Source organism: Meleagris gallopavo, chromosome 19 (assembly GCF_905368555.1).
Source record: "Meleagris gallopavo chromosome 19, MGAL_WU_HG_1.1, whole genome shotgun sequence".
In the NCBI taxonomy this organism is placed as follows: domain Eukaryota; kingdom Metazoa; phylum Chordata; class Aves; order Galliformes; family Phasianidae; genus Meleagris; species Meleagris gallopavo.
Window position 1 is genome coordinate 632,681 of NC_139422.1, and position 24,647 is coordinate 657,327.

The 24,647-nt window shown below is 45.2% G+C and overlaps 1 protein-coding gene across 29 annotated transcripts in view; it reads right to left on the reverse strand.

Moving 5' to 3' along the window:
* Positions 1-24,647, reverse strand: part of EXD3 (exonuclease 3'-5' domain containing 3) — a 245,850-nt gene that overhangs the window by 125,752 nt on the left and 95,451 nt on the right. For all 29 annotated transcript variants that reach the window (XR_014887264.1, XM_085239224.1, XM_085239226.1 and 26 more), the window contains 5 exons: positions 22,618-22,671; positions 21,994-22,133; positions 21,110-21,210; positions 13,951-14,024; positions 10,986-11,024 (listed from right to left, as the gene is read on the reverse strand). Coding sequence is in view for 28 of the 29 variants with exons in the window: in XM_085239224.1 (XP_085095350.1) it covers positions 10,986-11,024; positions 13,951-14,024; positions 21,110-21,210; positions 21,994-22,133; positions 22,618-22,671 (408 nt within the window). In the remaining variant the exon portion in view is untranslated. The remainder of the gene's footprint in view (positions 1-10,985; positions 11,025-13,950; positions 14,025-21,109; positions 21,211-21,993; positions 22,134-22,617; positions 22,672-24,647) is intronic.

Consider the following 24,647-nt stretch of genomic DNA (forward strand, 5'->3'; position numbering starts at 1 on the left):
ACTCCTGGGCTGGGCCAGGGGGTCACTTCATGGTCCTCTTCTGTTTAGTAGTGTAGGTACGGCCTGACACTTTGCGGGGCTTTCATAGAGGAAACATCAGAACTTCTGTCTTTTTAACCCATAATTAACTCACATTCCTTATCTACATCCCACAGCAGCTCCAGGTAGATGGATGCACAAAATCGGGATGCATTCACCTGCAGGATTTGTCCTCCCCTCCACTACTTGCTCAGGGAAATGTTGCAGACGTATGCCCTTATGCACTGTAGAGCCAAACTAACCCTATTCAGACAGGGTCAGTTATTTGAAGAAAGAAATAATCACACAGCATCCTTAAAAATCCAAAAGAAATACAATTTCTTAACAAATAGACTAAAAATTCTTTTTCACTGTTGCTGCAGAGGCATCTTCTGAATTCTAATCTAACCCTGGCCCCCAGATTGCTGAATATTATTCATCACAGGGGTCAGCAAAGGACCATGGACTTGCTCCGAATAAATAATCTGCTCAGTTTTTATATGCTTCCAGATTTCTCACACCTCTTGGTCCCACGATGGCAGGCTGGAGATATTTTCTGGGAAGATTCCAGCACTTGGCAAGACTGAAGATGAATGAGGATGGGGAAATGGGCCAAGCTCTTTCAGAGTGCAAAGTAATATGTTACTTATCACAGTAGATGCTTTGTCTGAGACCAATAACAGTGCACTGAAGACAAACTGGCATCCCTTATCTTCCCAGTGTATTCTGAAGTAGCGTTTATCTATCAGCCTTTTGTCATCCTGTCACACACACACGAACAAAGTGTCACCGTGGCAAACAGCCAATTGCTCCCCAGTTTAAGAAAGCGAGGGCTCCCACCACACATTGCACACTGTGACCTACGCTGCTACTGAAGTTCACCCAGCCTGATCTTCTTACGATCCAACAACATTCCCCTGTTCCCTCAAGCCTAAGAGGGTTCATATACTTGCCAAGCACTTTCATAAACTTTCTACAAATGTCACCATAACATAACCCTATTTTATTTTATGTCTTGAAGCATGAAATCCTGCACAAGGAAAATATGGCGCTTCCTGTTAAACTATGACCTGGCAGAAGTCTGAGGCCGCCTGAAGGATTGCTATCAGAACGTGATTATTTCAAAATCCAACTTAGCAGAAGTGTATGACATCCACTCACACTACAGGAACTGTCTGCAGGAGCTCCACTCCAGCTACAAAAACACAGCAAGGGACCGCAGCGACAGCCACACACTGCCAGAGAGCAACGGTGTTGTGGGGATGAGAACAGAGAGTAAAGCACTGCTTCACCGCAGGACTGCGAGAGCTGCAGATGTGCAAAGAGGAAGAGCCTGCAGGAACAAAACCACTGTCGCTGTGTCTCCTCTGCTGTGAGGCTCGGGATTACACTTAATCAGTTTATCAGGATGCAGAGGAACTGAAGCCACCACGACGCCTTCCCATTTGTCTTGGAAAACCATAGTATTAACCCTAACAAGCTAAACCAGTATGCCTATTAACCTAACCAATCGCTCAATTAAATGTTCCCATACACAGCCACATGAGAATTCACAAGCTCCTTTGTAAGGAGAGGTGGAATTCTGTTGGTCCCCAGCAGGGCAGGAGGATTCACTGCTGGTGCTCAGGCTGTGTCAGCTCCACACAGCCAGTGCAGACTCATCAGAACCTGTTGGCAAGAGAAGAGCCTTGGAAACCTCTTTCTCCTTCTCCTCCTACTCCACTCTCTCTGCTCAGGTCCAAACGCTGTTATGAAGGCAAACAACAAGACAGGAATGCCCCAGTACTTTGTCCTGCCTCAGCCTCCCATAGTCCTTCCATACCACGCTGTCTGGATGCAGCTCTAATGCCTGGCAGTGCCCCTCTGAGCTGCACTTCTCGTGTGGAAGCAGCTCCATGAAAGGTCGGTCACCAAAGAGCTGCAGGTTCTCAGCTGCATCACTACCTCAATTAGAAGGCCCGTAACAGGGGGCATTTTCTATCTAGGAAATCCTTACAGGCGAATAAGAGAAAAGTTGGCGATGGAAATATTTGTCTGGGAGCCCTCAGTCCTGCCATCATTGGCCTATGATAAATAGACACCCGCAAGAAAAACGTGGGTTAACACTTATTTTACCCATCGCAAACCCCATCTGGCTCACAGCCAATGCAATAAAGGTATCTCTGTGGGATCTTTACCAAAAGGAAAGCTTGGCAGAGGGTTTTCCTCTCCTTTAATCTCTTTTGGTGCATTTACACTCCCAGTAATTTTTTGTTCTGAGGGAGAAATACTTGAGAGGGTTGACTGAATGAACTCTGAAATTCACACCCCAGCAAATTGGACTGATTTCCTAAATCCATAATGACAACATTCCTCAGAGATACACATTCTTTCAGAGCGAACAAGAGAAGATTAGTTTCCTGTTTCTTCCTATTTACAGGACTTCTCCATCCAGAGGAACTTTTTTCCTTCTCAAACAATCCTCTGTTTATGTGGTTCCCCTCTTGGCAGGGAACTGGTGAACTAATCTCGCCTAGAAGTGTAAGACAGCCAAACTATCAATTGCAAATGGCCCAGCCATCTTTGTGAGAGGCAGCTGATTTGCACAGGCCTTTACAGCCTGCTATCTACCTGTGGGAGCACTCAGACAGGCACCGAGCGATTACAGGGATTTTTAAATAAGCTGGGGTGATTACTGAATGACCGGATAGCTTTCTGTTGGCCGGATAAGAACATGAGAGTGGATCTGTGTGTGTGTGAATACGTACAAAGCTTTGTGCAAATGGGCAGTGGACGCATCCTGTCTTTCTGTGCTACCATAGGAAGCAGAAAGTTCAATGTCTCGTCCTCTTCTTTGCCTGTTTCTGCTGGAGGAGCCACTGCTGGCACTCCTCATAAAATTCCCTTTGCATTAGAGCAGAAAGAACATGGATATTTGTTTGCTTTCAGCTCTAGACAATGACACTGTCCTTACTTTTACTTTGTGGCACAAATCCCTATAGCTGACGCAGTTTGGAGTCAGTAAGAGGCATCCTGGAAACTACCACGACAGACTCCTGATGTAGCTTTCAAGGACCTCGGATGTCCCACATGTTCCTATAATGTTTTGAATGACAGTACTTCCTATAGTACCCACAAAAGCAATGTTTTTCCAATTTGGTTGAATTAAGCATCCCACCAGGGCATATCAGTTGAGTCTAAGAGCTTGCTGAAGGCCTTACTCTTTAATCTAACGCTGACCTTTCAACCTACAGCCATAAGCCAATTACCCTCTTTTTTATACCATACCAAATCTCTTTCTGATGAAGCTGTGCTTTCGAATGAATGCATGCCAGTGACAGAAATGTTATTATGCTGCTTAGCAGCAAGCTAGTGCTGTCTGGCTGCAGGAGTTTTAAGGTCAGAAAGCATCTCTAACATACTGAAACAATTCTAAGAATAATTTTTTTCCCCAGTGTTCTCTCCAGTTTCCTTCTCTTCAGTCTCTGGTACTGTCTGTGTACATAAAGGCTATTTGGACATACTTTTTACAACGGAGGTGCTGAGCTCTCAGAACAATTCCTTACCAACACCTCACTGAAGCAGGAGGTGGACACTCAGTTCCACAAGCTTCCGCTGAATTCCCAGGGCTTGGCCCTTGTAGATTCTTATTTAAGCAAATGTGAGCTGATTTTCCAAGGTTATTGAACAAACACATCTCCCACCCCTCCAGAAAAACTTGCAGCTGACTTTTTCTTATCTTTTTGACACTTCGGTGGACACCATGGAAAAAAATTGTCATTCTTCACAGCTTATTTGCACCTAGCATAAAATTCCACCAGAATTCATCAGTATGTTTGTGCTTGACCACAATTTATCTAGAAATAGCTGGATTATAAATAAAATGATGAGAATGATTATTAGGAACAGCTGCCCTCCAGGTCTAACACATAACAATCCTCTCTGAGACTGCAGGAGGTACACTGAGGTCTTTATTTCTAAGCATATATATATAGTCTTTGCTAACTTTTCTCTAGATAGGAAGGTATGGAAGGCACAGCATCTTTGGCTTTTCTCATGTATTTCCCCCATAACAGCTGTAGTTTGTTAAATGAGAAGTTCCCATTTCTTTTAGAACAACAGTGCTAACTTCATTAGTAGAGACACATATTTTACTGCTCTCCATCCAGAAGCAGAATGTAACTGAAGAATCACGGTATGCTTTTCCAGACACATCCACGAATGTACCTGTTTTCTGCATCAGCCCTTTTGCTCTGCAGATCTGATGGTGTTGCAGCTATCAATAAGCACACAACGCCACTTACAAACTGGACTGAAAAATAGAAGGAAATCCTTACATTCCCTGCTACTTGCATTTCCCAATTTCTCCATGCTTTACTATCCCCTCAGGTACAATATTCTCTTACATCATGTTGTGGCTGTATGGTCTCTCCAGAGACCTCTGATAAGAACAGTAAAGGTAAAGAAAAAGGGGCAGAAGCAGAGGAGTTGGTAGCCAGGATCAAGAATGGAAACATTCCCACCACCACTGAGCTGGTGATCGGTCTCTGAGCAGGGGACAAATTGCAGGAAGAGGAATGGAAAGAGCAACGAGAGCAGCATGCAGGAAGGTTTCAACAGATAGAGAGCTTCACTGCCAGGGAGCCCAGTGGGACAACACCTGAGCCCAGCACAGGGCAGAGTGCTGAGCGGTTCCTGAGCACTGATTCCCCCCATGGCTGTAGGGCCAGAAGGAGCAAAACCGATCACCCACCAGCTGTGTGCCTGCAGGCAGAGAGGCCATACGTACTACTGAGGGCCGCCACACAGCGCCTGGCTAAACTCCTTCTGGTTTCTACCTTCCAGGAAAACAGCCAGTCTAGATTTAACGTCTGAGTGATGAAATCCATTACATCCCTGAATAAACAGTCCACTCAAAGAGAGTGAAAGGTAATTTGACAGGCAGACTTATACTGCAAAACACATCGTTTATTAATCACCTCCTGAATATAATTCCCATTTGCATTGCAGAGATTGCCCAATTCCCTACAGATATTAAGTTACTTACACTACGGGGACACTGCAGTACTCAAATCAATCTCGAGCCAATTTAAAAGTTTGCCTCAGCTCAGGGCTCCTAGGGAAAGACACCAGATATGGCTATTTGCAAAGCGGCCTTCCTGACCTCTTGTTCTTATTAAAGATTCCCCAGAGAAGGATTATTGGCCAGGTGTTCTGGCCACAAGAACTTAAAAAAAAAAAAAAAAAAAGTAATTGCATTCTGCTATTTAAATACCCCTCAAAATCACTTTCTTGACAATAATAGCTCTTACGTTTTATTCCACAGGTGGTTACATTTTAATCGGGGTCAAAATGGTCCTGTTGAGAGACACTGCATTAGATCTTGGTGTCACTGAGGATGTTTGCCATTTAGATTTTTCTCATTTATTTAACTACCTAAATAAATAAGACTCCATCAATTCCTTGCTGTAGTGTAAGATAATTTACACCTACTAAGGACCAGAAATTGCAAAAGTTTTTCAAATGTATCATGCATAAGGGAAGGCACTTTACTTTTATGTCTACTGCTTGGCAGATCTCTACATACTATCTGTAATGTAGAATAACATCCCTAGAATGTTAGTGGAACTTAGGTTATACATTTGCTCTGAATTACCAGCATCTCATCCCCAGGCACCCAGAGAACGAGACTTACGAGCTCACAGGGTTTGATTTGCACGGTCAGAAATTTGAAAATAAATAAGTTATCTCATTGTCACAGCTGGAGAAGGAGAGGAGATTTGCTGCAGCCTCTCCCAGCGCCGCACACGGGGAACAGCTGCACAGCTCATCTGCTCTGATCTCATGCAAGACCAGAGCACGATGGAGAGCTGCACTAAAGGGGCTGCTTTTCCAGGTGCTCTTCTCTCAAGTCACACACTTGTAAAGGACAGATTGGTGCCAACAACTTGCTGGCAAAAGGGCTGGACAGACGGATGGACGGGCAGATGGACGAACGGATGGATGCTGAGCCACAGCTCACAATGAATGCCTGAAGAACACGGAGTGTTGTTTCAAACACCAGTATTTTTTCTGAGTGCTCCTTTTGGAATGGTTTAGAATTTAAAATATGAGGAATAAATGGACAGTTTTCCCTGTGCAAACAGTAGCACAGAAATGACCGTGGGAAGTTTTTTGATTTAGCCACCAAAAGACCTTTGGCTCAACATCACCATATCTACCACTTCACTGTCCCAGAGATATTGCAAAATAAGTAATTATACGCTCACAGTCCTAAATAAACAAACGGGTTTTAACTTTGTTCAACACCGTGTTCTAGTTATTGCCCCAAATTAAGAGTCATTTTGCTGTTCTCTGTCACCCTGCTCTGCTCCATGGGAAAAGGAATTTCACAGCAGAAGTCCACGCAAACATATATATAGTTCCCAGACTAAAGTACCTTGAAATAACATTTCAAACTGTTTTAACTGGTTAGTTCTGCTGCAGTTGAATGATTTCCTGCAAAAATACTCCAGATGTTAGAATTGCCAAGCGTGCATGTGCTTTCTGGGATCTAATTGTTCAGAAAACACCCACAATATATTCCATCATTCCCCTGTACCCATCTCGGATATCCCAGCCTTTCCTTGCCAATACAAGAGTGTCACCCGTGGGTGTATCAGGACTTCAGAGCTTCCCTGGCAGCTCTCAGTTCCTGCTCCACGGACCAGACTGGATCTGAAGGGTCGTGGGTGACTTTACCAAAAGGAGCACTGTGGCACTGGATGGGCACAATTGCAAGATCATCCCAGAAACATCCCTGGGAACACTGCATCCTACGAGGTGCAGCATAGTACCCGACCCTCCCACACCTGCTTTAACCAGAGATCTTCAGAGCACCAAAGCCAGGTGATGGTGCAGTTTGAGTTGCCCTCGGCCTCCAGCAGCCACTCAGAATGGACGGAGCGCTCTTCAGTAGGTGCCGTGCTGTGTCACCAGCATTGCACAAGTATTGCAGATTCTGTCTGACAGCTAAACCAGTGAGATGTACCATGAGCAAGCTGAGTCGCTTCCCTGCGTCCCTCACCCACGTTACTGGTCTATGTGTGCTCACTTTTTAAAAGCTTGGCAGATGATGAAAAAGCAAGACTCAGTTCCAGATGGAGGTCAGAGATAAGTGGTGTCCCACAGGGGTCAGTGCTGGGACCAGTGCTCCTTAACATCTTCATCAGTGGGTTTACTGCACCCTCAGCAGTTTGCAGATGACACCAAGCTGTGAGGTGTGTTCTACACACCCGAGGGATGGGATGCCATCCAGAGGGACCCATTCAGGTTGAGCCGTGGGCCCAGGAGAACCTCATAGGGTTCTAAGTACAAGGTCTGGCACCCCTGCTATCAGTGCAAGCTGGAGGATGTAAGGACAGAGCACAGTCCTGCCAAAAAAGACCTGGTGATACTGCTGGACAGCAGCTGGACATGAGCCAGCAGTGTGCCCTCACAGCCCAGAAAGCCAAGCATACCCTGGGCTGCATCCAAAGCAACGTGCCAGCAGGGCAGGGAGGGGATCTGCCCCTCCACTCTGTGCTGCAAGACCTCACCTGGAGCATCCTGATGGAGAATGCTCAGTGCAGGAGAGAATCAGACCTGTTGGAGGGCCACAGAAATGATCGCAGGGATGGAACACCTCCCTGTGAGGACAAGCTGAGAGCTGGGCTGTGCAGCCTGGAGAAGAGAAGGCTGTGGGGAGAGCTGAGGGCGGCCTATCAGTATCTGCAGGGCTGTGAGAAGGGAGGGGACGGACTCTTCAGCAGGGGCTGCTGTGATAGCACAAGGGGAAATGGCTTCAAACTAAAGGAGGGGAGATTTAGACTGGACATAAGGGAGAAGCTTTTTTTACACTCAGGGCTGTGAGGCACTGCACAGGTTGCACAGAGGCGGTGATGCCCCATCCCTGCAGACAGCCAAGCTCAGGCTGTTGGGGCTGTGAGCACTGCTGGAGCTGTGGGTGTCCCTGTGCACTGCAGGGAGTGGGACCTGATGGCTGTAAGGGTCCCTTCCAACTCAAATGATTCAGTGATTCCATGAAAAATGCCTACCACACTTTTTAGTCTTAAAGTGATTCTTTCTGGCGGAATTTCCCTGGCAGGAAGACTGCTCCTGAACATGTGCGATCAGCATCGCACCGGTTGGTCTGCAGTTTTTGTACCCAATTCTGTTAACCTTATGCAGCTGGCTAAGGCTATGAAAAACATTAAACATGCAAAAATGGGAGCAGAAGGACGCACAGCAAAGCAGACAGCTGGCTCATGCCCTGCCTGTTTTTCTCCTGCATATCTACCATCAATAGCCTACACACCTTCCTCTGTGCTTGTGAGGACAGGCACTCTCCCTGCATGTTTCCACGCAGCTCACAGGCTCAGTTAGGAGAGCTAATGCGGAGCAGCACAGCTGGCACTGTGCAAGAAGAGTGCTCTTCCCCTCCCTGTGCCCCGAGGTATCTGTGCTTGGAGAAGACACACAAAGCGTAGCTCTCCTCCTGGGCTGGCAGGACTTGCCAACAGGCGGTTGATGAGGGCACTTTCCCTACGGGATGAAGATGTTTTGATTCCTTTGCTTTCCCTCCAGCCCCTGCCTGCCCACGGCTGCCATCCCTGCCTGCTCAGCTGCAGCCTGGCCAGCACAGCAGGCAGGAGAGGGCAAAACCAGTTTCCTACAGGGCTGAGAACAGGTTCTGTTGGCCCCACAATTAACTAGAGGGCTTCTGCCTTTTGCAGGAGCAGTCAGCTTCACACCTTCGTTCATCATACAGGGTAGGAACAGGAAAATTCTGCACTTGTGCTGCTTTGGGTGAACAGAAAGAAACAGCACACTCGCCATACTGAATGTGGTCAGCACCAGTGAATGAGGGGGGCTGCACTTGGACCAGGGCTCTTGATATCTGTATAATTTAAGACTTGTTATGGATGCAGCACAGAGTTTAACAAAAAAAAAAAAAGAAAAAAAGAAAAAGAAAAGAAATAGAAAAAAAAAAAAGAAGGGCTTTAAACCCATGGAAGCTTTCAGCATCTTTTGACTTAAAATAGAAAAAAAATTCTATACAAAAGTTCTGGCTGTTGTCAATCATGGAGTTTTTTGGAAGTTTTGGTTCCCACTGCCCCAGAGGACCCAGAGGTCACTCTGCATCCCTCCCCCTGCTTCCCACTCAGCTGCATCACCAGGCAGAGCTCCAGACACCAAAACTTGCAGTGAGCCTGAACTAAATGCACAAACGGAACACACAACAGCAACTGCAACTATTTCCAGCCCTACAAGGCACTGCCTAATAGACTTTTGTTGTTGTTGTTGTTTGGTCAAAACATGCCAAGTCATTAGTGAAATTCTGAGTGAGAAGTACACTTTTTCCCTCAGGTAAAGCTCAATCTTGCAAAAACAGTTACAGTCAGCATTGGGTTTTGCACTGGTAAACAAAGCATGTCCGGAGATTTTCCTTTCCTTCTCCTTGGAGCAGCCATGCTGATAGCAGTGTGGAGCAGCAGCATAGCTGCACATGCAGTTATTTCAGTTTCCTCCAGATGCACAGGTACAGGTTCTGATTGCTTTAATGTGATGCCAAAGACACTAATCTCTGATAGCAAGAAGAGCTAGGACTGAAAACAGGCAAGTTTAAGCACTACCCATGTGATAATTACACAGCTATCAAAACTGGGTAAGCTGTAGCAATCAGAAAACACAACAAGCATTGGTTGGAGAAAGCAAAGACGACCTCCTGCCATAGTCCATCATCCAGCTGAGCTCCTACCAGCCACCAAACTTTCCTGAGCATCTATTGCCATGTGTCCCATCTCTACAGATGACTGACAAGATCTATAAGTGTGCATGTTAATTAGGAGGCTTTTAGAGGTTTTTTCCACTATCCACACCATGGCCCTGGCAGAAACTCCACTGCACACACCAAAGCTGTGACATGAAGTCTGTTACACCCTCATGGCCAATCCCATCTCAGGTCCTAATCCAGCAAGAAGCCAGCACTTTGTTGGCCTTCAAGCCTGTGGGAATCAAAGGAAAACCACAAATATGCTTAAAAAATCACTGAGATCAAGAGCCAACACCAAATCTTCCCTCACAAAGTCTGGCCTCTTGCAAGGGTACAATATGCTACACGTGAAAGTTGAATATTCAGCTCAGAAAGACACAAAGTAGGTTTCAAAATTACCATGAAGGGATGCTGGCCATCTTATCAACCACCTGTCCTAAACCCGTCCTCATGAATTGGCACTGTCCCTTTTCCTTCTACCTCATGGAAGGGAGAAGAAACATCTCATGTTGAAAGTGCAGCCAATCTGGTGTGTACAGATACTGCACAATATCTTACATGCCTGGGTGTATACACTGTCATTAATGGTTTATCACCATGGAATTTCCCAATATTTAATTGTCATATTATGTATTTATTGTAGTTTCAGGCCAAAACACAGTTGCCTGAGCTCTCCTGTTATACATCAAGAAAAAGCAAAATATTTTTTCCTGCATTATTAAAACTACTCATGTCTGAGAGTACAAGATGTAGAAGTCACAGTTCCTAACAGCCACATAATGAACCTGCTGGGAGTTATTCCAAGTGGGCTGTTCAGTGGGCAATCTGACATTTGTTTGGTTTTACTCACACAATTTGCTAGCTGCCTGAAGAAAATTTCTTCTCTTCCTCCTCATAATTAAGCATCCTCATTATTTGTACAAATAAGCACAAGGAAGCAAAAGAATGCATTTGATAACATCATCCAAAAGCTACAGTTAAAACAGGATTTTTTAAAGTCTCACAGGAATTCAAATATAGTTTTTCTTCCTTGCTCTTCCCCGCACCCTCTATTTTGCGTCTGAGTACAAAGGTGTGAGAAAGTGTAAAACTGTAATAGTTGGGCTCCAATATTTGGTTGCCTGTTCCGAACAACTTAAAATAACCCCCAAGCAAATAAAGCCTGAGAAAATGGGAGAGAGAAATCCATACTCACCTGAACGTGATCTGTCCAGTTCTCCTGAGTCATGGTTTTCTGAAAAGACAAAATGACTCCTGAGCTATCATAGAAAAAGGAGAATGCTACATACAACAAGATGAAATTTAACACACCATCTTAAACACTGGCATCAATTGAGGAATGCGTACAGGAATGCATGGGAAACCTGTGCTTCTCATACGTCAGCCAGAGAATGGCAGAAAAACACAGCCTGGACCGTGTAATTTGGGCAGCTACATCACATAAGACAAAAGGCCCTATCTGATCAAAGTACATGGGCAGCACAGCTCCTCACCCAGCAGTGCCTCAAACACTCCTCACTACCCAGAGCTGGGACTCATTTATAAAAAACAATCACCTTTACTTGAGTGGTGCTCCTGCAATGACCAAAGCATCACTGAGCAAAGCTGAAACGGGCCTTACTGTGGTGGAACACGTGGATTGTTGCTGCTGCCTTCTCAGGAGATGTGCAGTGTGTCCATAGAACGTTCCCCTCTGTGGCACAGCCCGACAGAGAGCTGTCCCCATGGGCTCCAGTACGGAAATGATCTCAGGGATTATCTGCAATGCTGAGCCTCCAGAATATGAAAAGACAAACTCTTCTGCACAGCCAAGTCATGAAAAATCCTCTGAAATCATGAGGCCTGGGAAAGGAAACCGATAAGCTAAAATTCCCATTCAAATGTAATTCAGAGCCAACTCTGGGAGAAATGTGGGACAGGAGCTGCTCTCCACTCTGCCAAGGAAGCAGGCTGCAAGAGACTGATCTGCCATGGATGCCAGAGCCTCACCCCCGGCTTCTGGCAGAGTAACAGTGACTACTAGTGCCACTTCTATGGAAAGGTACGAGGGCAAACAGGGAGTAAGAGCCTCACAGAAAACATCTTGGAGATATACAAGCATGTAATCTAAATACTACTGAGATGAAGGAGCCATTTGACCGGACCTCATACACAGCTGAGAACGGTAAACACAGAACACCAAACAGCTCTCAGGAGGGATGGTGTCCAGAAACAGCTGCCAAATGTACCTTAATTGAAGTCACTGGCCAGCTTGGATACTTTAAATCAAGCATATACTGCAAAACAAAGGAAATGGAAGGCTAGGGAGAGCAGAACACCAGATAAAGAATCCATTCCACTCTGCTAAATAAATACACCTGGACAAATGCTTCTGTCTCTTTCACTGTGAATGCTCCCTAGAATGACATCATCCAACACTACAGCCTTGTGATGAAGGATGCAGAATGGCCCAAGCCTCCCCAGGTCTGTGTCAGTGCTTCTGCTAGGCAGGAGTCAGAGCCCTTACTGCTGGATCAGGAGGGCCTGAAGCAGAACTGCCTGTGCCAGAGCACTGTCATCAGATCACCACCACTTGACCACATCTTCCCATTCAAAGCAAACTTCAAACGAACCCTCTTTTGAAAAAAAGACAAAGCACTGCTGGGGAAGGTGTCTCATTTCCTGCAAAGTGGATCTCTGAAGACTGGATAATTGGGAACAACATGCAGGGCCGCTGAAATCGCTGTTAAAAAGCTTCCTGCAACCACAGGGAAGAAGTCCTCTATGAATTGCAACTGGTGAAATACTACTCCATGAAAGAAGAAGAAGCAGAACAGAATCTGATTCTCAGCTGAGACAATCTGCCAGGCCCAGGGTGATGGGGAATGCCAGAAAATTGAGAAAAGCACCAAAACTGTTAACAAGAAGGGAAATGAGCTTCCTGCTGCAGTGTGCTCAAGAGCATCCAAAGAAAGACAGGGAGCTGTTGGAGAGGGTCCAGTGGAGGGCCACAAAGATGATAAGACAGGCTGAAGGAGCTGGGCTTGTTCAGCCTGGAGAAAAGAAGGCTGTGGGATGACCTCATTGCAGCCTTTGAGTACCTAAAGGAAACCTAAAAATTCTTTGAAAGGGTAGATAACAGCAGGACAAGGGGAAATGGTTTTAAGTTAAGGGAGGGAAGATTGAGGTTGGATGTCAGGGGGAAGTTCTTTACTATGAGAGTGGTGAGGTGCTGGAACAGCTGCCCAGAGAGGCTGTGGATGCCCCGTCCATCCCTGGAGGTGTTCAAGGCCAGGTTGGATGGGGCCCTGGGCAGCCTGGGCTGGTATGAAATGTGGAGGTTGGTGATTCATGATCCTTGAGGTCCCTTCCAACCCTGGCCATTCTGTGATTCTGTGATTTAAAGGGCAGTGACTTGGCTCAGCACACTCATGAGAGGGGAGGAGAAAGCACTGTCAAGCAATTCTGCAATTAACTGTAAGTCAAACTCCAGGATGCCTCCTGGAAAATGCTCCTCAGAAAGAATTAATGGCATCTTCCTGTTTTTAGGAGCCCTCAGTGCCAGGACACGTACCAGTGTGCTTGCAAAGAGGACTCGGAAGCTGGGCAAAAGTACAGTTAGTTCAGACAGTTGTTCAGGAGCTGAAAGCACTCCCATTTGGCTCAGTAGTAACAGGGCTGCTAGCACAAAAAACGTCCGTGTCAGGCTTGGGACTGTACCTATCACAGGCAGGCCACCAGTAACAAAGAAGTGACTACAAGGAATAGAGCAATGCAGAGTGCTTAAATAGTAGTGCTCTTAAATTCAGAAAATAAAAAATAAAGTCTTCTCTATGCAGTATTTCTCCGGTCTGTTTGTGATGGTTGAGAGAAACCAGACCAACAGAGAGCCTCCCTCACCACCTACGTGCTGATGCACACGTGTCCCAAGGCACTGCTAAGGACACAGGTGAACAAGGACCCACATCTGTGTAGTTACAGCTACTGGTCATATGAATGGACACAGCAGCTTTTCTCCAACAGAACACACAGGTCCAGCAGCATACCCAGCACACCTACATAATAACTATCACAGGAGCTTGTTCACATACAGTCAGTGTATTTCTGTGATATCAGTTATTCAGAATGCGAAAACAAATAAAAACTCATTCACAGCCATGCCACACAATACAGAAACATACCTCCACAAACCTCTTGTAGAAGAGATAATTCAGAGTTCTCAAGTGCCGCTGATTTATGACATTAGGACAGAGAGCTAAAAGGAAAAAAAGGCATGTGAGTATACAACATAACTGAACTTCCTATAAGCTTTACTGCCTAGCCATTAGATTTTTCCTTCCCCAGCTTCAAACTAAGTAAGAGGAAGGCAGGATGCCATCAAACTTAGAACAATGAGGGACAGACACACACAGTCAACTTATCTCAACTATAAACTGTTATTTACACTTTCAACCATCATTACCAATGCTAATCCTCGGCTACTGATATCTCTGGTTGCACCCCCCCTGACTGATAAGATCACTTGCTGGTTCAATATCCTTCACAGTCAATGACTTCACACCTTTAATTACACTGCATCCTCTCAGAAGTACCACCTCCAGTGTCTAAAGGTTGTATTAGTTTTGATTTGAATGGAAATTGTGCTGTTGGCTCATTTGAGCAGTTTTGAACACACTGCTCAGGATTTACACTTGTGGCTAAAGTTCATCCAATAAAATACATACACAGGAAAGAGACTCCATATCCATACAAAAGGGGGAAGTGACTACCATTTTGCTGAGCTAGCAAGCAACAGTTGTTTTTGTTTTTATTACTGTCATCTTCATTAGGAACGCTTCATTACAACTGCAAAAAATCAGATCTTCACATAGCACGTTGTTTTGAAATCCAGAGCAATGAGAGATAAATGCAGAAGATAAAGCAGATTAAACAGGATTAGCATACATATCTGTCAGTGCTCGCAGGATGCTGGGATGTGTGTGCATGGAAAGGTGGAACCAATCCCTTCATTGGGTTTCAGTGGCTAAAGCCATCCTGGGAGCCGGAAGGAGAAGGATCAGCAATCAGAAATGCTATCAGACAACAGTAAAGAAAAAATGCTCTGCAGCCTTCCTGTAATGAGCAGACAGCAGGAGGAACCAGTGCTACCATCCAGGGGATGCTGTCCACAGGATGCTCCATGTCTGACACGTGTGTGCCCAGAGCACTGAAAACAGAGAGTGAAGAGAGATCACTGTCCCTGCAAGCAGGAGGATGGGGAACGGTGCAGCTCTCAGAGCCTGGTGAATCACTGCTTCATAACCTGAATGTTACCATCTCGAACACCAATGTTTGAAGCCGTTATTTTTAAGTTCATCTTCCACAGTGTGACCATAAAACCTCAGTGCAAAGTTGTACCTCCTGCCTTAAAGATTTCAAAGCGCTTCAGAGAAAAATATAGTGGGACTGCTTCAAATCACCCAAGAGAATCCATTAAAGGCTTTTTTTTTTCTGAGAGACCCCAGAGGAAATTTCCAAGGATGGGACTTGGTTGAACCAAAGGATTTCACATGTCAGGGTAGAGGGACACAGATACTCTGTACAGTTTTAAAGACAGCAGTGACGTTTTCCATTCTGATGGAAAACTGAACTTGAATCCATTTTCAGTATCTTATTACAAACAACAGAGAAGGGCTAATGGAAAATGTGAGGATGAAAAGTAACTTGGTAGAACAATGATGTGTTCAAAGGAAAAACAGCAAAATAAAAACAAAATGGACCTCGGTGAACTGGCAGGTGAGATTTCATATTGTTGGTAAGGGGAAAAGAGGTTCAGAAGAGCTGGAAATGGAAAACTGGAAGTGAAGTAAGAGAATAACTGCTATATGAGAATATTTATGACATTGAGGCAGAGAGCTAGAAAAGGGCCAAGTCTCATTGAAAGGCCTCAGATACAACAAGGAAGTGCACAGAAAGTAGAACTGAATTAGACACGTGCCAAGGAAGAATGCAAAAACGTAAAGTCAGAAAGCTTAAAGTTCAATATGAGATACATCCACCAAAAACCATAAAGGTCAGAAAAAATCATGCTAAAAATAAATTAGCAAAAAGAGGAAGACCAGAGAAAGTGCCAGCCAGTCCTCCCACAGAGGAGGAAAGCTGTGTATAGGACAGGTGTTGCTCATCTTTGTTACAGTAAGGCTCTCTGTACTATGAAATGAAGCATTTTGTGAGTTTTCAAGACTCCCACATTTACAGTGGATAAAGCTGCTGGTAATGGACTTGTTTTGCAGCAAGAGAAACTCCAGTTAGCATTTGGAAGAAAAAAAACCACCTAATGGAATGGCTAGAGAAGAACACCATAGGTTGCATGGGATGCTGCAAGCTTTCCACCTTGGAGGTTGGTAAGAATAGGTTACAGACTTTATACAGAAGCAGCAGAAGGGGAGCCCTGTGGCTGTGGGCAGTGACGTGATGCAGCCTTTTCACTGCAGAAACCAACTCACTTCAGGGAAGAGCAACTTCTCCAAGGTCACGTACTGATTAAGACCAAGCATGAATCTGAACTCAGATCTGAGTCAAAACAGATGCTTTGTTTGCAAGAGCAAAGGATAATAACCATCTTCCTATTCTGTAGCTGTACTGTGTGGAGCTGGGGATCATGGCTGGGCTGAGGAGCACCACTGGAACACAAACAGTATAACACAGAATCACAGAATCGCAGAATGGCCAGGGTTGGAAGGGACCTCAAGGATCACGAAGCTCCAACCCCCTCACTGCATGCAGGGCCACCAACCTCCACATTTCATACAGCCCAGGCTGCCCAGGGCCCCATCCAACCTGGCCTTGAACACCTCCAGGGATGGACGGGGCATCCACAGCCTCTCTGGGCAGCTGTTCCAGCACCTCACCACTCTCACAGTAAAGAACTTCCCCGACATCCATTCTCAATCTTCCGTCCCTCAACTTAAAATCCCTTTTTTCCCCTTGTCCTACCCTTTCAACAAAACAACAGGGAAGCACCTCCACGACAGCTCCACAACAGTGCTGCACAGAAGTACACATCTCGGACTGACTCAGAAGCAAAAATTCCACTCTGCCCTCAGCCATTAGCAGAGAGTTAATGACTATTAGCAATGGAGAGGAAGTAAAAATGAAATCTGTTTGTCACATCGGATGTGAAACCGCTAATACACACCTATTTCATTCATGTAACGTGGGTACATGGTGCAATGCATTTTTGGGCGTGTGGCTGTTGCTTTCAGGTCACAAATGACTCCTCCTGAGCTGGGATGAGGACGGGGTCCTCTCGTTACACAGAGTGCCTGACTCCATTCACAATGGGTCTCCTTTACTCTGCCCTGGCAGAACAGGAGGGCTCACACAAAGCAGACTTTTGTTTTGGGACAAAGTAAAGCAGTCTTGGTTTAATAAAATCAGAGTACCTGAAATCCTAGAGGCTTTTACCCTGGTACTGCTAAGGACTGCTGGGGAACCTGATGAGGAGCGAGCTGTGCACTAATAGCAGTATATTATGATGAGAGTATTCCCTGAGTGCAAACCAGTGGAGGGTAAGGCAAGACTCAAGAAAGCCTCTTTTTGTTGTAGCCTCAAAGATACACTGTCTCTCACAATGTGCTCTGAGCCACTGCAGGTTGGGCTGAGCAGTCCTTGGCAGGGAAGGGGAGCAGAAGCCCAAGTCTGGCCCCAAACCCTCCAGCTCCCTGCTGGCTTTGTTGCCAGGAGTGTTGGCTGACCCTGTGCAGGGAGAGCGTAGCACATGGCTTTCAATCAGGGCCTACAGGAAAAATCGCTCTGGTGTGGTCTCTCCACAAGTATAGATAGGATGAATTCACACCCAGAACACCAGGACCGGTGTGACGTTTCCAAGGGACAGCGTGGGGCTGCCGGGCGCCTTTGCTTGCCTCCAGCAGGTCATGTACCCTTTGTGTTTCAGCACAGGAAAACGCATTGGAGAAGGTAAGGACCAAGGATGGAGCTGACGTGTTCCATTCTCCAGCAGCCCGACCGCAGCCCAGGGCAGGAGGCTCCTACCAGCGGTGTGTAAGCCTGCACTGCAACACAGGAACGAGCTGGCACGCAGCACGAGGGCTAACAGAGCTGGAGGAACACCACGGCGGCCGCAGGGCGCACAGCCACTGCAAAGCAACCGCAAAGGAAAGGAACCACCTCCTGCTCTTAACAAGCAAAAGGTGAAAACGATTGGAATCTCCCCCTGCCAGGAGCCCCCCCTTCCTCCAGCGCATCTCTCCGGGCTGCGCCGCTGCCGGGCGGCCCTCGTCCGCCCCCTGCTGCCCCGGGACACCGCGCCGGGCGCGGCTGCGTTGCGGGCTGCGCTCCTTGCGGGGACCCGTGAGGCAGCAAAGCTTCAGCTTTCAGGGAACAACCACCCTGCTGACCAAACCAGGAGCGTTTCGCTTGGTTTCTACCAAAAAAACACTTTCCAAAGACATTCGGAGTACTCGGGCATCAAGGTGCTCAGGTGGTTCAAGATGCTGCCGCGGGACTTTTCCGCCATACCTTCCATTACCATCCCTGCTCTATCACTGCTTTACCGTCACACGAGCGCTGAGCCCCGAGAGGAGAGACGGCTGTGATTCCCCTCCTATCTCACAAGTGATGAACTGTCACATCTAAAGCCAACGCTGAGCTGCTGGGGGTAAATTGGCTGTGTAAGGATACAGACAGAAATAAACAAAACCATTTCAAACTCAGGGTCTGCTCCCCCATCTCAGAGAACTGCTTTGGACTAACAATTGTTTTGTAAATGTAAGTCGACCTCAGAGAGTTTCCAAAGAGCATTAAGCAATTAGGCAGCAATAGCTACAAGGCTATTAAACCAGAGCACACTGACCCAGGTGTGAGAAAAGACTCTGTAAAACGCCATTTCCTCAATCACACGCCATTTCTGCCAGACTTCTTCCTTCCCCAATAAAGCTAATTATATGGAATCCACACACAGTTTCTGAGGACGCCTCTGGGACTCAACAGAAAATCTTTCACTTACCATGCCCTGCTTTGTGTGTTAGCAGGGATGCTGGGATGCAATTCAGAAAAAGATGAGGTGGACTAATCTAAGCTGATGGTTTATTTGCTCTGAGGCTCCAGAGCTATTATTTTTATTGGGCCACCTCCTGTCAGGCTCTGAAAGGTAAATCTGGCAGTTCCAAGGGGTGTTTCAAATCTTAGAGGCTGAACACACCAAAGTTCTGCTTAGGTTCACTGACATTTTCTGAGGGGACAGCAGAGAGCTCTCGGGTAAAGAATGAAAGTGGATTTGGAACTACAGTAACTGAGTCACGTACAAGCTTGCCTTCTCATACCAAGAAACCCTGTCCTCCTCCAGCCTTTCTCACCAAAAGCCACTTCCCTCTGCTGCTGCTGCTCTCAGCCTCTCTCAGCAAGTGGGAGTCATGAAAGGAGACAGCAAGCAGCCGAAGACTGCGGCATCGAGCAAGCCCACAATCAGGTTAGGTAACACGAAGTGTGAGTTTCAACTCACTGCTTGCTTTTGGTGGAGCTGTTCAGGACAAGAGGAGGTCTCAGAATAAGGTTTTTAGAATCTGTCCGTTCTACCAAGTCTGTTTCCTTCTTGCACTCTTTTCTCACAGTTAAGATTTACGTGTGCTAAAGAAGGGAGAGAGGAGCAGAGAAGAGGACAGCCACATTATTCCAGCTGCCACCACTTTCAGTTCAGTTCAAGAAGATCTAAAACAAAATTTCACATGCATGAAAAATTTCCAAAGTATTTCAAAGGAGGCTACAAGGCCACTAGTTTAGCAAAGTGTCAAGTGCTGCTCTGAATTACATGCGATATTAGGTAAAAAAATGAATATCCACTTCCACATACAAGTCTATGAGTGAGAGTCAGCCAACCTTGGCTGTAGCTGGGCCAAGTTTGACGTTGTTTCAAAATCAGAAGAAGGACCACATGTCATCTCACACAGTAGGTGAGTCAGTTCCTCTGGCCTGTGGCTTATCCTGCACTGTAGTATGGGACAAGTCACTCTCTGGAACTTCTGGCAGGAATAAGGTCTGTAGGAAAGACTCTCATTCTGTGTATCTCAGGGAAACTCCTCACCTGTGAACCCACTGTGGACGTCCAGTTAGAGGCTGCCATCACTCATGGCAGCTACAATCCCTGGGACGCTATCACCAGGCTGCACACTACCATCCAATAGAGAGCAACTGAGATCAAACAGCTCCAGATGCTTTCTCTTAGAATTTTTATTCTTATTATTATCCTACTATCTCAGGATTTTGCAGGGGAACAATTATGGCACTTCGCATTTATAGTTAAAGGTGTATCTGTGGTGCATCTTTCATAAAGAAAGGGGAGCAGCTCAATGCCCTTTACAGATCATGAAGGACAATACAGCCTAGTGAATGATTAACCTCACAAGGAAGGAAAAATTACTGAAGACTAGTAAACTCCAAGGAAGGTTTTAGATGTTAAATAAATCATCCCCTTGTGCCTCAGATTCCACAGCAGTGTGCTAAGCTTAATTGTATTTACTTATCCTCCAGTGAGGGTCTGCAAGGATTATCTTATTAACTTCTGAGCAGCAGGTTGAAGACGTGAAGATTAATATGCAATACAGTGTTGCTGCCAGGCATAATAAGCCCACAATTTGTGGTTAGAAACCACTTTTCAGTCCAAGAAAAGAGAACTGCATATCTTATGGAGATGATGGAAAGCTTTGTAGGGTGAAACCTAACAGTACACCTACAGGTTTCCAACGTATGGTCCCAAAGAGTGGAAAAAAATCAACAGTGCTCACTAACAACAAAAAGCAAAATGAAGCAGATTTGATTGGACAACTGGTAGTGTAGCAGATCTATTCAGTGATGTAAAATGCTTTACTTCTCTCGGGAAACTACAAGTCTTCAAGTTCCCTGCTGCCAACCCTATTTTACAAAAAGAATACAAAGGACTGCAAGGCTTCTGCTTCCGAAGGGTTATCTCTTTACAACTGGTGGACTCATAACTCAAGAAAACAGATCCCCAGACGAGTAATGACTTGCTTCTTATGAGAGTGGAATTGAGTCATAACTCAAAGCTGACCATCATGTGTTTACGTAGAGCCATTCTGAGGTCAAGATTTATTTCATATCATGGAAGAAGCAGCCTATTAGTCACAAACACTTCATTCTCCGACAGCACAAAGTGATAATTCCCATAACTTACCAGCTTTGTTTTGGAATACCATTAATTAAACTCTGAAACTACCCATGATAAATTACAGCAGAGATTCCTTGCTGAACATGGAAGAAGACAAATTGACTTCATCTGTTCTGTATTAGTGAGATAACTCCAGAATACATTGCAGTATCACATACCTGGATCTACGTTAAATCGGTCTAGGAGTCTGAAGATCAGCTTGCTTAGCATTTTGCGGTTCAGTTTATCTGGCTTGTACCTGGACAGACCTTGATATTGTCTGTAAGCAAACGAACAAATAAATTCCATACTTGTGGAATTGCTTATGGTTTTGCAAACAGCAGATACTTAGCAGTAGAGGTACCAGGGTTTGGTAGCTGTCGGCAAGAACAGACCCCTACCTTTCCTGTGTTATAGCAAAAAGCCAACAATACAGCCACACAAATTTCCCAGTCAATGACCAGGAAAGAGAAAAACAGCAATTCCCTCTCATCTTCTCTCAAAACTATGACTGCAACCATTGCACCTACATTGTGACTTTTATTGTATTGCTGGCTTTGTGACTGACAGGAGCTATTCTAGTGAGAGGCAATTTATAAATTAAAACACACACTACTATTTCACAACAACATGAAGGTTAACCACTAGTATCTCTAGTTTTTCTGCCCCTTCATCATAGTATTATCTTCCTGCCAAACCTGTACAACCGATACTGAAACTCAGCCTTGTCTCCAGCAAAGCACGAGAGTGCAATTAGCACAACCTCCTGGAGGGAGCTTTCATATTTTTATACTGCTAAGATCTACTGCACACTTCTCATTTTGCACTCCTCTCTGCTGACAGGACGAAGCATCTGTCAATAGGAAAGATATCTCTGCCTTACCAGCAAAGGGTTTGAAACGATTCTGGCACAGATACCAGAATTTCCCCATCCTCAGCTGAAAAGTAGATACACTGCAGTCCGTTATGCTGAGAAAATGATCTTAGGTAGACAAGCAGAGAACATGCTGTCTTCTGACAGGCAGTCAGCCCCGCTGTTTATAAGTTCAACAAATATTTCTACCTTGCCATATCTCTGATATTAAAATCAGGTTCACACCAGGTGTCCAGGATCTGTAAGAGCCTGCACTGGAGCTCAGGATGTTCTCCCACATAATCTTCAACCAGGTTAATTTTATCTTGAAACAGTAGCGGTGCACACATCTAGGAAGAGAAATTTGAGGTTATTTGTACTAGATGTTAAGAATTATGCCCTGCCTTTGATCAGAATGGTCAGTGCTGCAGCAAACAGAAGGCATGGAAGAGATCCAAATCACCAAACCCTTACTTAACCAACTTGTGCTGTCTAAGACAGATGTTGCATTTTCAACACAACTATTAGTGAAAGTGGCAAAGCTTCAAAGCAGTAAAACCAATAAACTTTATTAAAATGATTATTTGCTAAGAACCCAGCTAGAATTTTTTATTATAGTGGCTCTAAGTAGGAAAACAGTCTAGTAAGGGGTCTAACAAAATATAGTCTGTCACTCTCTAGAGGTAAAGGTACTTTAGCCATGGAGCAGTGACTTCTTGCAAACGAGATAAAGCCTCAAGTGAAACACATCACAACTTAGAGGGCTTTGATGGAATTCCTGCTTAACAAAAGGTGGACCTGAAGACAGAGAAGTTTGCAGAGGAAATGACTCACCTTCTCCACATCTTGATCTGACTGTAGTTTTAGCTTAATACTCAGGATGGCTGCCTAGAAAATAATTTTTAAAAAGTGTATTTAGGAAAAGAATAACACAGTAAGTAAACAGGCATTATTTCACAGTGAAGTTTATATGCTATTACAGAAAGTTTTAATGAGATAATTATTTCTGTTATGTTTTCAAGTACAAACATTTGTCCACGACAATCCACTTCAAAATGTACAAGAGCACGTGGCAGAAATGCATGTTGGTGAGCAGCAGCATGCCCTGGTGTAAAAATAAAGATCAGTTTGTCTGGCAGAAAGAGAGAGAAAGCTTGGAAAAGCCTAGCTTTTTTTTTAGAGGATATTTTCTAACAATATCAAATATCAAACAATTATTCTAACAATATCAATATCAAACAACTTGATCCGACATAACTTCCTAGGTCCAATATAGAGACGTAGAATCATAGAATGCCTTGGGTTGGAAGGGACCCCAAGGATCATCAAGTTCCAACCCTCCTGCCACAGGCAGGGCTACCAGCCTCTCGACCTAGGCTCCATCCAACCTGGTCTTGAACACCTCCAGGGATGGAGCATCCACAGCCTCTCTGGGCAGCTGTTCCAGCACCTCACCACTCTCTCTATGAAGAACTTCCCCTATTTTCCAAGCTGGTTGTAAATGTACATGTTTGATGGTGCTGCATCTCTGAGCCTCCAGCAGCATGCTTGTTACATTAAGCAGCAGCCACAGGAAAAGAGTGTTTTATCAGCAGAGGTCACAAATGCCAATTTATTCAGATGAGGATAAAAACAGTAAGTAAGGACTTACAGACAAAGCTATTCTCTAAGATGGGTTTCTCATACTGTTATTCATTTTGTTTTGAGAGAAAGAGATAATGAATATTATGGATTCTTTTTTTCATGGATGGCCCTCTTGATCTGCTAGTTGTTAGAATATGTAAACAAAGATATTACAGTAAAAATGCAAATGCAAACCTCACTTTTACACCTCACTTCCACAAAACATGTACAGAAAAATTTAATAAGGAAAACTACCAGAGTGGAGTAGGAACACACCTTTATACCTTTTTCTGGGACCTCTCCTACCATTTAAGTGACACCTCACGTCCTTGCTGGATGCACGAATCCTGCAGACTCAGCACAGCAATGCAGAGCCAGCACTGCTCAGAACAAAGCTGTGGATTGCATTTCCTCTGTGGAAATCCACGTGTTCTACATCCCCTGCACTGAGGACTGTGTAGAAAAGCAAATAAACAACACACACCACCTGAGTTCGTCTGTCTGACTGTCCAGAAGCATAGAGATGCCTCATTGTCAGTGGGAAAACATCTTTTTTTCAATTTTTTTTAACCAAACAAACACTGTGTCACTGACTGCCCAGGGTTGATATCCAAAAAAGAAATCAACCAAAGAACTTCAGGAACTAACATTAATACAGTGACTGTATGCTACAAATCAGGTATTGAACAGAAAGTCACATTACAGCATCCCAGCCACATAACTGCAACAAAATCTCAACTTTTTGAAAAGTTTTGTAACAGCAGGACAAAGGGAAATGGTTTTAAGTTGAGGGAGGGAAGATTGAGGTTGGATGTTGGGGGGAAGTTCTTTACAGAGGGAGTGGTGAGGTGCTGGAACAGCTGCCCAGAGAGGCTGTGGACCCCGTCCATCCCTGGAGGTGTTCAAGGCCAGGTTGGATGGGGCCCTGGGCAGCCTGGGCTGGTATCAAATGTGGAGGTTGGTGGCCCTGCCTGTGGTGGGGGGTTGAGATTCATGATCCTTGAGGTCTCTTCCAACTCTGGCCATTCTGTGATTCTGTGAAATTCTCACTCCAGACCTGATAATTAATCCCATCTGTTTAGGGCCTAAACAGCTCTGCTTCATCACGTGCATAAGTCTCTTTTCTTTGAAATTACCAGACTGACATCACAAAGTGCAAGCACAGAGATCGTTCTCAGGTTGTATACAGGCTGAGCACTGCTACTTCTGCTTCGGATGCGAAGAAGAGCTTTGCGTCTCCA